General features: G+C 43.8%; 1 protein-coding gene across 1 annotated transcript; it reads left to right on the plus strand.

The window, feature by feature from the left end:
* Positions 1-864: 864 nt before the first annotated feature.
* rgn (regucalcin) lies at positions 865-12431 on the plus strand. The gene is made up of 8 exons (XM_080781895.1): positions 865-1005; positions 2004-2167; positions 2510-2695; positions 8133-8233; positions 8681-8795; positions 9490-9621; positions 11143-11297; positions 11820-12431. Exons 2-8 carry the CDS (start codon positions 2005-2007, stop codon positions 11868-11870), a joined length of 903 nt encoding a protein of 300 aa, XP_080638021.1. The 5' UTR covers positions 865-1005; position 2004; the 3' UTR covers positions 11871-12431.
* The last annotated feature ends 566 nt before the right edge of the window (positions 12432-12997 follow it).

Genomic DNA, 12997 nt, shown 5'->3' on the forward strand with positions numbered 1-12997 from the left:
GAGAATGTATCGCACAATCTCTCTCTGGACACATCCCTTTGTTTCCACCCACATTAAATACAGATAGACACAGATATTTACATTTCATAGCACAATTCTGGCAGCAGCTGGTTATTAATTCATAATATATGAATACTTTGTTTTGTTTTTTACTTGGAAATAATATACAGTTTTACTCTCCTGTCTTTACAGGAGTTTCCATTAATAACTTCTAAATGGAAGAACTAGTATAAGCAAGCATGCATTTATGGCTGCATTTATTATTCATTCTGTAGTCCTTCATGTGGCTCAGCGGCTGTCAGTGTCTCTGCTCTTTATGCTTTGTGCTGACTGCTGACGGTGTTGAACTGAAATCAGTGACCCAGTAAACTCTGTGTCCAGAGCTTTTTTTTTTTTTACAGTCTATGGTCCAGAGCAGAGGGGATCGACGGATACACCGAAATCTGTGACCTGTGGAATTCCGGGACTCTTGAATGGGATAGGCCTACACTGATTTCTAAACTAATGTGTCAGGAGGACGGACAGGACAAAATTGTAGCAGACTAACATTATTATAACACTATTTTTCGTCCTGTGGCAGTGGCAGATTCGTCTGGTTTGGCCGTTTCCCAAATTCCTAATTCCTACTAATCATCATTTTTGATTCCCCACAGGGTCTTCTAGAGATTGAAAGAGTGACAGTCCCTTTTGTGTGTTGCAACGTGATGATGGATTAATCATGAATGAGTGAACTAATGAAATAAAATGCCATTCTCTTTAACCACAGGTGCGTCACGGAATTCGATAGAGTAACAATTTTGGTGAAACACCGGGAAGTAACCGGTCGGGGGCGTTGTGGGTGGTAACCTCCTTTATAGCTCTATGGTGGTAACGCGTGATCAAGTCAAAATAATAATAACAATAAAGACACTCACCTGACTCAGCCTGAACTTTCATTTCGTTTCCTAAGTTCAAGTAGGCTACTTATATTAGTTGCAACTTGTTGAGCTGACATCTGCGGTTAAGGTAGGACATCATCGAGTCTCATATAAATTAAAGTCCGTAGAACTAACATAAACAATAATGTTGTAAAAATAGCTTCAGACAACACACCAACATCGAACAAGCCAAAGACTTGTAGTTTATTGGCGTTTGCATAGTAGTATTTCAAAGTAATGTATTACTGGAGTTGGATTGTAATAATTAGAACAAAATAGTTTTATACTCCAGTGGTTCTCAAACCTTTTCATGTCAAGGACCCCAAATTAATATGTATTTGCATGGCTGAAAAGATGCTGTGCCAGGGGACCCCCACAGGGGAATATTCGTGTTATTTATTTTATTTTATAGGCCTATTTTGTTTCAATTTTTTTCATTTGTTTTCTTTTTAGTTAAAAAAAATACATTACTCAAAATTGGATAATCTAATGATATTAAAATGTATTATTATTATTGTGATCAAAGGTCGCATTTACTATGAAATCGTGCATTTCCCGTCAGTTGTTTGGTTGATCACGCCCATATGCCTTGTGACATCACATGATCAATATTAAGACCATATATGGAGATCCCGGATGATATCAATATTGGCCAGAAACTCTACATCTGATCTGACCTCAAACCCTTAGATCTCCACATGGAGATGACCTGTTCTGAACTTCTGACATTCCATATGTTGATCCTTCCCCATCCATCCTTACTCTTTGATGTCTCCCTTTTGACTGATACCTGTCCATTTAAAGTAACTGTAGACGGTCACGGGCCTGCCCCAAAGTTATTAGTGCAGCCGCGCCCGAGAATTAAGACCCGGCCCTACCTGGGCCCTCATCAAACCCTGTACACTCAAGACACTGCCCCCGCTGCCACCCTTAGATCTCCATATATGGATCTGACCTGTTCTGACATTCCATATGTTGATCTAACCTCATCAAACCCTGTACACTCATACATAGTGTAACATGCATAGTACATTTGCATGAAATGTGTGCTTGTCTTTCAATCCCCTCTTACACACACACACACAGCATGTCTTCCGTCAAGGTTGAGTGTGTGGTGAAGGAGAGCTGCGAGATAGGGGAGGGGCCAGTGTGGGAGGAATCCGACCAATCGCTGCTCTTTGTGGACATCGTGAAGAAGAAGATCCACCGCTGGAACTCTGCAGCCAATAGCATCCGGTCCATGGACACAGGTCAGCCAATCAGAAAACGCCAATCAAAACGCCACTGAGCAACTTCCATTGAAATGAATAGCGGGGGGTGGGGCTGTCCCTCTATCCTGGCAGCATAACAGTTACAAAGGACAATATAAAGTTATAAAGGACAATAGAGCCTGTTGTCTGTCTGTCTGTCTGTCTGTCTGTAATGTTTTGACACAGATACAGATAACCCGTTGGCTCGTTTAATTTCAACATGAGGTTCAACTGGGGACAATAAAGTGTCACTAATGTCACAAGATCCTCACTTTACACTGTCAATAAACCTGACAGACAGACAGACATAATCTCTCTCTCACTCGCCATCTTCCTCATCAGGTGACATGGTGGGCTGTGTGTTGCCGCGGCGATCGGGCGGTTACGTGGCGGGGGTGGGGCGCCACTTCGTGGCAGTCGATTGGTCGGCTCAGAGTGTGACGTCATCGTTGGCCGAGGTGGACCAGGACAAGCCCACCAACCGTTTCAACGATGGGAAGGTGGACCCCGTCGGTCGCCTGTTCGCAGGTACCTCTGCTACCATGGGCCTCGTTTAGCAGCGTAGCAGTGTTCATTTTGACAGGAACATTTTAATCTAGTTTAATTTAGTCCTACTAGTCTTTTGAATACAGCGTCGCAAGCCCTGAAAACATACCCCTGCTTTTATCATCAAATGTCATTTAAAAGGTTTAGGGCCATAGTTTACAGCGTATTTATTCTTTTGTTTTGTTTTACTCAATCCAAATGTCCTTTTATAATGTGTTTTCTTTGCCTAATGTTTAATTGTGAATGGCCCTGCAGTTGAAATTGTCCATATAGTGGGGGCCCTTAGGGATTTTTTCGTTCACTTTTGTCTAAAAGCGCCAAATTTGGCACAGGTGTAGCTCAGGGCATACTTAAATGATTTGGCTAGGGCGCCCGTGCCGGTGACCTTTGGGGTCGCCACAGCGGCCGATCCAATATGGCCGCCACTTGTAATAGCTTTTGTCTCTAACATTTGAAACAGATGAGCTACAAATGTAAACTTGGTGTCTATTTCATGTGTTTTGACAAATAGAAATGTGTTGGAATGCTCTTCTTTTTTTTTTTGGGTGTCTAGACCCCGATTTTGCATAATTCCAAGTGGCGTTTTGCTATTCTGAAGACATTGGACGTAACTTGGCCATTGTTATGAGTAAAACCTGGTGCAATAGGTCTAATTCAACTAATTCTGACATGCATGATTCTTTTCTGATGTGAAATGTCAGGGGTGGGTGGGGGGGGGCTGTGGTTGTGACATTTTTAAGACATTGGTTTCGCTTAAAGGGCTCTTTGGCTACTTGCGGGGGAGGCCACGTGGAGGCTGTCTTCTTCTCTCCCTTTGTTTTTTTTTTGTTTTTTGGGGGGGGTTGGGGTTGTTGTTGTTTTTGTTCCCCAATAACTAGACAAAAGCTGCACCAAGTGTACGCATCCAGGTTAGTGTGCTGGACCCTCATTGTTGGTGCATGCACCCTCACATCCACACAATGAGGTGCAACAGACCCCAGATTTAAAGCACTTGCAGCGCCCGCTACAAGACTTCTTGCACCCGCAGCGGAGAAGGATGGCACAGGCTGTACTGGCATCTGACAGATGGGTCCAGTATGGTTCCCAAGCCTTTGTTGTCGAGCTGTTCCATCCCCATATTCCAAAATTGGGAATATTCAGTTTGACGGAGGTTGCCTGACTCCAATAAAAAACTGGCCTGCAGCAGTGCCCTTTATACATGCTGAGTCAGTGCAGCTTGGGTGGGAGGAAGGTTCTCAAGGGACTTTGTACCATTTGAGAAAAGCCGCTGTCTGGCCTCATCTACACTACTGCAGCCACAGCTCTTACTGTACATGATGACAACCATACACTCCAGACGTTGCATATGAACAGGATCAGAGTTGATCTTCTCAGGCTCCAAGGTGAGGGCAACCAAGGTGTCTGTGAGATCTGGTGTTGCCTCCCAAGCTGCCCATGCACTGTTTTTCCCATGGCCAAGGAAGGCTGATGTAGTATCACATCCTGTCAGCGCATGGAAGAGAGGCAATGCCAGTGACTTCTGAGGACCCATTGCATTGCGGATTTCATGGACAGGAATGTCTCAGTAGCTTTTTCCACAGCCAAAGCCAATCCAAAGATCTGTGATCTTTAATGCATCAAAAAAGTGGATTGCAAGAATGACAACATCACTGTCAACCGTACGAACAAAAGCCTTTTTATGGCCATTGGCCCCAGCATGGGCCAAGTGCAGAACCATTCTCGTGTCTGCTATAGGATGGTTACAAGGCTTAAGTGTAGACAAATTGAATCCAGGCCTGTTGCAGAGAACATCATCATTAATCGTACACAGCAGTAGTTTACCCTGCATGTCATCCTTCGTGAGCTCGACACTTACAAGTCCAAACAGTTCTTTCTTATTGTCTTCATTTTTCAGGAACTCACTGTTCCAATTACGCTTTGGAATAGGAGTTCTGCCTTCCCCTATTTTAGTTATTTTCCCCATTCCTCTGCGTTGGTGAGTTTGTGCTTTTAGGTTCTCCTCTGGATATGTGTCAAACACAATATCCAAGCGCTCAACAGAGTCATGGCTCATGTATGACCTAACAAACCTGCAATATTGGTGTTTATGTATTCATTGAATGTATTTGCAGCGAGGGGCCGGACCATTTGGGCCATTACTGCTCCATCAAGCACAACTACAGTGGCCTTCTTAGCTGCTGCTATGCGGACTTTTTGGACATTCAAGTATGTCCGCCTTTGTGCCGCAGCGTAAAAGCCCTTAATGCTGGGTGGCTCTCTCTGGTTTTCATACTTGAAGAAGTCTGCCATGTCTGCATCAGGCCTCGATTGAAGGGAAAGGAATAGTTGGGTGATGAGATTCATGTTTTGCTTCTGAATGCTGTTATTGCGTTTGGCTTTTCGGTCTGGTCGATTTGCAAAAGTCAAGATTTTTGTCCATGGAATTATATCCAAAATGGGCTTTGTGGCCTTCTCAAGTCGCTCCTCTACATAAGCTAAATGTAGGGTGTGGGAGGTCGGGTGGGAAATACAACTCAGAGTGCAGTTTCAGGGGTTAGACACACGATGGCGCCCCTTGCTTTATTTCTCCAACAGGTTCAAACAAAGTCAGTTTTCACAAACAGAACTCAGACAGTAATATTCTTTGCATGAGGTCCCGGTTCCGAGGCGGGAGTCGTCACTGCAGAGGATGAGAGGGGATGTTAGCATACGGTCAGAGCACAAGGCAAGTACAAAGTTGGGGCCTGAGACTCCCGGTCTAGGCAGTCTACCAACTAGCCATTTGTATAACTCTTTCTCTTCTTCTTTTCCAGGTTCCAGAGGAGGCCAGGAGGCTCCCCCGGAGGTAGGTAAGGGGGTGCGTATCTTTCTCTATCCACAAGGCACAGAAGAGTACTTTAGAGTAGAAGTACTCGGATACGGGGTGGTGAGTAATTAGAGTACAAGTACTTGGTATGGTACCGGGCGGGGATGGTACGGAGGGCCCCTTAGGCTCGGCCGACAGGAAGATACACAAGCATTTATATTCTTATTTCTCTCTATCTACTGGGTGGCCGTGTCGGTACGACAACGGCAGTCAGAGGGTTAACACAAAGTAAGCGCTCTAGTTTCTAACGGTCTTCTTTCACCGGGCCTGGCGGAGCAAGCCAACTTAAAGTCTCTTCAAAGGGTGAAATAAACATAACACGGGCCTGTCTTCTTTCACAGGGTGGACGTGACACTTTATCTAGAGCCTGCTAGCTTCCATTAGTCTCTACGGGGTTATCTTCATTCAACAATCTTCAGTGTACAACACCACGGTGACACTCTTCATTCACAGTCTTCATTTAGCATCGACAGGGTGACTTCCTTCATTCACAATCTTCGTTATTATCCTTAGCTGCTCATTTGCCACTATGAGTGCCTCTTCTTAATAACACGGGTGATAGATAGTGAACGGTTTGTCTTACTGCGACCTTATGGAGCTGTTGAGCTGCCGTTTCCATACGAGGGTCCCGTCTCCGCACTCGTCCCCGATACGAGTCAGGTGGGTCTCCAGCATGTATGCGGCTCTCCGTGTATACTGGTCTATGGGGGGCACACGCTCCTGCGTGTGCTTCCAGCCCCACTCCTACAAGCCTGGTGATGTGGGAATATAAGAGAGCAATTGAGTGGTGATACAAGCGATCAAACAATAAACATAGTCCATACGTGAGAGGAGTGTGGACTTACCATCCAACGCCGAGTGGACGGCATATGCTGCGCGAGCGTCTGTGTGTAGCAGGGATCTGATACTGCTAGGCGTGCGGTTCGTTTATAAAGGGTGCGGCTGACAGGTTGCGGCTGCCGTTAATTGCTAACAAGGGCGGCGGTCGGCATTAGGCGCAGCTGATTCAAGATTGCTCTGGGGTAGAACACTGCGTCTATGACACGGCCGTGGGTGTGCCGTGTCGCCGCTTGTCTGGTTGTCAGGGGAACGCGCCCCTCCCACTGTGGCGAGACCTGACAGACTCCACAAGGGCTATAGCAACTTTGTGAACAGTTGTGAGTGATTCAGATACTTCTGTTTCCACAATTTCCTGCGTGTCAAGTGCTGTGAGGTCATGATCTACTGAAGGATTCCTGTGACTTTCCATAATGGCTGTGAAGGATTTGACATCTTTCATGAACTTGACCTGCAAGCTATGTGCCTCTTCATGATGAGAAGTTGAGGATGGTGAGCTGATGTTACTTTACACAGCTTCAAACTCTTGCACCAACCTGGCACTGTCTGGCCCTGCAAGCATGAATAGTGTGAGAGCTTCAGGCTTTTCATAGAGTCCAGCTGCTCCACCATAGGACTGCAGAATTTTGTTTGACTGCTCATGTGATTGATCCTTTGCAATCAAGCTGAACTTGTGTTCTAAACGTGCAGCGGGCATAGTTTGTGTGATCCATCACATGAAACCAAGCACACAGTTCATCACAAACTTGAACATACAAATTGAAGTTTCCTTCACGAAGTGACCGAATTAATCGACACAGTAGTAGCTCTAGCTCCATGATGGTGGACCAGTACTTGAACTGTGGAATCTCTGCTTGAGCTTGTTGGTCCCACATCTCAAATGACTCAGGTGGACCAAGAACATCTGCACAATAGGCAGAGTATGCATTTTGTTTGAGAATCTGAAGGGACATGAGAGTGACTTGATGGGCATAGCGTGTCCGTTTTATATGGTGCTCATTGAGGGCAGACTGAGCTCGTCCTGAAGTTAACACCTGGGCCTGGGAGAGGACGGTGGTCCAACCTGAATTATGGAGAAGTTTTCCTACCATAAGATGAGCTTTGTCTTCAATATGCAATGCTCCCATCATCAAAACCAATTTATCCTCACCAAGTGTCATGGGGTATTGCCATTGGAGCTGCTTGGCTATAGCATATAATGGTTGATCAGCACCAAGGACAGCAATCTGGCCAGGGTTCAGAAATGATGTGCCTTTCTGTGCAAGCTCCATTGCATGCTTCATCATGAATGCAGATGCTGCTTTATCTGGAGGTTTCTGATGCTCAAAAAACCTAAAATAGTTTGCCAAAAGTATCAAAAGTTAAGGTACACCTAATTTTTACATGGCCGCCATCTTGGAAATATGCTAATTAGGGGTCCAGACACACCCAATCATAAAGATGATTTTTCCATCATATTTCTAATTGTCAAAAAACATGAAATAGACACCAAGTTTGGATTTGTAGCTCATCTGGTTCAAATGTAGAGGCAAAAGCGTGTTCAGGTGGCGGCCATATTGGATCAGCCGCTGTGGCGACCCCAAAGGTCACCGGCGTGGGCGCCCTAGCCAAATCATTTAAGTATGCCCTGAGCTACACCTGTGCCAAATTTGGCGCTTTTAGACAAAAGTGAACGAACATACCCTAAAATCTCCCTAAGGGCCCCAACTAATACAAATAATCGTGCCTTGCCAATAGGTACGATGGCCATAGAGACGAGTCCTGCTGTTCTGGAGAAGAACCAGGGATCCTTGTTCTCCCTGACCTCTGACCTCAAAGTGGTCAAACACTTTGACCAGGTACACACCTCCTCTTCTCTCCTCTCCTGATTCATGATTATTATTATTATTAGTCAATTTATGAAAAAGATATGACAAAAGTTTAATCAACACTTCTGTTTCAATGACGCTAGCACTGGCAAAGATATGAATGACTACCATGCAGACATTAATAAGTGGTCACTTATTTCTCATTTCATTTGTTACTTAGCATTGTTTTCTTGACCACAATGTTAAGAATAAACAGGTGGTTTATTATTTACCTGTATCCTATAGTTTCAATGTATGGATTGTTTGTTGTTTCCATAATATATTGTTGGCGGATACTGTAGGTTCTTGTTCTTGGTTTACCTGGGTTTCACCAAGAGACACTACAGTAGACTGTCTCTGTGCATTATTGCAAGTCCCTCTGGAAAAGAGTGTCTGTTAAATTTGTCGTTGTAAATTGCTGTGTTGTCATGTTGCAAGGTATCCATTTCCAATGGGTTGGACTGGTCCCCAGACCACACCACATTCTATTACATCGACAGTCTGATGTTCTCTGTGGACGCCTTCCATTACGACATACACACTGGAAGTATAAGTAAGACACGCGCACGCGCGCGAGCACACACACACACACACACACACACACACACACACACACTTCATTTTAAGGGGCTCTAGCCCCTCCTATATTATAGTGTCTGAGCAAATCGGCTTAGTGTCTATTTTTGTCCTACACAAACATTAAATTCCCATTGACAATTAATGGAGAATTTTACGTCATATAGTGTCTGAGCAAATAGGCATAGTGTCTATTTTACGTCATGATCATGTACAATGATAAGAGCGCCCCTCACTTCACACAGGTGTGATTTTTCAATGTAGTTATTTGGACTTACAATCAGCACGGTAAATAATCACATGCAGTGCATAGAATGCTGTGATGTGATACCTGGTCAACCATGAACATTTAGCATCTGGCTAAACAGCATGCTATCTAATCTGTACATTGAAACTGTAGGACGGCAGGTAAACAATGAGGCTAGTCTAAACAATATCTAAATAACAACCTTTCTAAATTACATTATTATAAATGTACCTTATTGGTAAAAAAATCGTAGTAGTAGTAGAGTAGCCATATCTTTGTCAGTTGGTAGCATCAATCGTGAGAGGATTCTTAACTCTCTTATTCAATACTACCACTTTGTGTGTGGGCGTGCGTGTGCGTGCATGTGTGTGTGTGTGTGAGTGTGTGTGTGTGTGTGTGTGTGTGTGTGTGTATGTGCGTGCAGGTGAGCGCCGTGTGGTATACAAGCTTCAGGAGGATGAAGGCATCCCAGATGGAATGTGTGTGGACGTGAAGGGCAACCTGTGGGTGGCCTGCTACAACGGAGGACGGGTTCTGAACATTGACCCCAACACTGGTCAGTATCCTGATCTATTTACTGAACATGACATGGCATGCCACATATACCGGCATACAGCGTATTATGGTATACATTATGTGGCATGCCATACAGACAGGCGATTGTCTGTGTGTCCGTGATGGACGAGTGTTCAATGGACTGCAGCCCAGCTATTGTTGTCGGGGGAGACGTTACGTTCATTCCATTTCTTTGACGGCACACTTGGGCATTTCAGACGGCACGCTAAAGTGCCGCGGCACACAGGTCGGGGGAAACACTGCCATACGCCATGCCATATGTCATGCAATTATACTATGCCATGTCATGCCTTGCTTCCTTTCGTTATGAATGCACCACGTCTCTGCACGTGTGTATGTACGTATGTTCGTCTGTAATCCACGTAAACTCGTAACCGCTCACCCCACCAACTTCATATTTGACGCATGCGTTCCACACCACCACAGGGAGTGCAGTGCCCGGCCTTGAGTCGGTTGGATACATGGTTGTCCAGAATCACCACAAAAGGCTCTGGTCAGCCCCTGCCACTGGACCTAATGAGCCGTGCCCCCTCACCTGTGGAATTCCCAGCCTCTGTCTCGGCCAATTGATTTCCATGGCAACTCCACACCTGCCATTTGATTGGCAGTATTTTATGTCCTCCACAAGGCGTTCTAGTACCTGTTTATGTGGATAACGCACTTACTCCTAAAAAACTGATTGAAGCTGAAGATCCTCAATTCACATTGTGAATTGAGGATTGAGACAATGAAGGAGAGATAATCTCATTTCTCACTGTAGTTCACCTCGATCACTACAATGTCAGTCTAGCCTTAAAACCTATATTTATATGTTATTCAATATATTACTTTAGTGCAATTAAAATATAGGCTTGTACTGTAATTCTGCAAACTGTTAAACTGTGTAGGCTAGTAAGGCTACAAATGGTAGGCCTATAAATGCTCACATCATATAGACATCATAATGCATGCATACTGTCTTGTATTAATCATAAGGCCTGTCACTTCTCAGCCAGGGCTAACCTTTTTTTTCAATCAGTATGTCAATGCATTGTTTTGTTGACTCATTTAAGCCTGTTGTTTATGTACACACCATTTCGTCAACATTTATTCCTCTACATGTGTTCAAATAGCTATAATACTGAATAATAATGGTTATGCTTTTTATTGTTTATGTAACTGCCTCTATAGCCTACAGTTTATCAAAAGTAATGCCACTGTTATTCTATAGGTTTGAATAAGCCATAACATGACATGAGCGTAATGTACAAAGTACGCTCATCATATAATTATGTTGCTCAGCAGTTTTCAAGTTGCGCTCAGAAGGTTGGAGTGTTTGCTCAGACCGATGAACAATTAGAGGGAACATTGACTACTGTAGGTTCCCAACTGTGGCCGACGGGCACAGGTCTAGATCTTTGTCGCACCTCAACCTTAGTCTATATTAGTGGTTCTCAAACATGTTGTCAATGTCAAGACCCACAAATTGATGTTTGATGATGATTTGTGTTCGTCTCTCCAGGTGTGTGTCTCAGTACAGTCCTGCTTCCCGTAACGAAGACCACTTCCTGTTGCTTTGGGGGCGCGTCCTACAGTGACCTCTATGTGACCTCTGCCTCCCTGGGTCTCACCGATGCCGAGAAAGGCCAACAACCCCAGGCTGGCTGTGTGTTTAAGGTGAGGCGGGGGGTGTGTGTGTGTGTGTGTGTGTGTGTGTGTGTGTGTGTGTGTGTGTGTGTTTGCAAGGGGGGCAAAATTCATTAGCCCCAGCTCTAAATAGCCAGCCCCCCCCCCATTGCATCCTCAGTTTCTGGAACCGTCGCTGCGTCTGCCTGGCTACATTGATTGATTGATTGAAATATTTATTAACAGTTTGCAGAATTACAGTACATTTCAAGCACAAACTCAATACAAAGACTGTTAACTGTGAGTGGACGACCCAATTAAGCATTACACTTGTTTACAACAGGGTCCACATTGTTCAATTCACCAAAACATTTAGAGACATACAAATAGACACTTCTATGTAGCTAAAGAACAGAACAGGAATTCATCATATAGGAAGCATTGGCAGTGTTTTATGTCCTCCACAAGACGTTCTTGTACCTTTGTTTACGTGGATAATATTTTCCACATAAACGATATGGTTTAATAAATAAAACATGTTACTGACATGACATGCGTGTGCTTTCTCTACAGGTGACAGGTTTGGGTGTTAACGGATTTCCTCCAAACTCATTCGCTGGTTAGCCCACAGGAGGCGGGGACCTCAGCCTGCCAATCATTCCACAACCAGTAAATGGAGTACAATTTAGGCATTTAGCAGACGCTCTCATCCCAAGAATAAGAATAATTTTTATACAATCACATACTGTACATAATTATAGCATAGCAGATAAACCAAGAACCTCAACCTAGCATCTGTCTAAACAGCACATAATCTAAGTCAGTGGTTCCCAAACCTTCTCATGTCAACGACCCCCAAAATAATACTCATTAGCCTACAGACCCCCCATTTGAAAATATAAGCCAAGGACCCCCATAAGAGAGGATTTTCAACCATTTTCATTTCAAGGGCTGCCGGTTTGACTTGAATTAGGCTACGGTCCCCTATATTTAATGGCGTTTCTATCTCTGGGATCCCAATGTATATTGTAAAATCAAATCATTTTAACTCTGAGTGTACAAATGGTTCAATTTGTACATGGTGATATCTGATCAGAGCATAGTACTCTTTCTACTCTGAAAATGCTGTTTAATTTGTGATGTTTTGGGTTATTTAGTCAAATGAAACTGAACTGTTTATGTTTTTACCAAACTTTTATAATGAAAAAATAATTAAAAATGCACAATTTGCCACAACCTTTTTAATGTGTATTTTATTTAATTGCATTTCTTATAGTTGTCACTGACTGCATTGAAAAGATGATGTGTCACCACGACTCACCAGCAGGGGTCAGCAGTGTTTTGTGTCTACATCAACATTGTGAGGACGTGAATTGTGATTGGCCGGAATGAGATGGAGAATTGTGATTGACCGGAATGGGATGATGTTTGATGATAAGACACACAGGTGAGATTTTTTTTTCAGGGCTGGTATGGCTGATTTTTACCAATTTAGACAAGAGGGCAGAGGCCAATTCTAAAAATGCCTTCCTTATCCTTACCAGTTACGGTTTTGAAAAACTTCAAATATTCATCATACTGTACATCAGCCAATTAAATCATCACATTCCATGCTACAAACACAATGCTGTGCATAGCGCTCCTCAAAAATGTAAAAGAAAAAAACATACGTTGCTATTGTACATGGTAAAAACAAGCCAAACATGAGTTCCCGTCTTGAAAGGTATAGTTTCTTAATAACTAATAACAAT

Source organism: Protomyctophum bolini, assembly GCF_963924005.1.
Source record: "Protomyctophum bolini genome assembly, chromosome: 14".
NCBI lineage: Eukaryota > Metazoa > Chordata > Actinopteri > Myctophiformes > Myctophidae > Protomyctophum > Protomyctophum bolini.

Bases quoted from the DNA above. Each gene is read 5' to 3' on its own strand.
- rgn (XM_080781895.1), top strand. From the start codon at position 2,005: ATGTCTTCCGTCAAGGTTGAGTGTGTGGTGAAGGAGAGCTGCGAGATA. The intron at 9,622-11,142 runs GTCAGTATCCTG...TCGTCTCTCCAG, and splicing joins GAACATTGACCCCAACACTG to GTGTGTGTCTCAGTACAGTC. The intron at 11,298-11,819 runs GTGAGGCGGGGG...CTTTCTCTACAG, and splicing joins AGGCTGGCTGTGTGTTTAAG to GTGACAGGTTTGGGTGTTAA.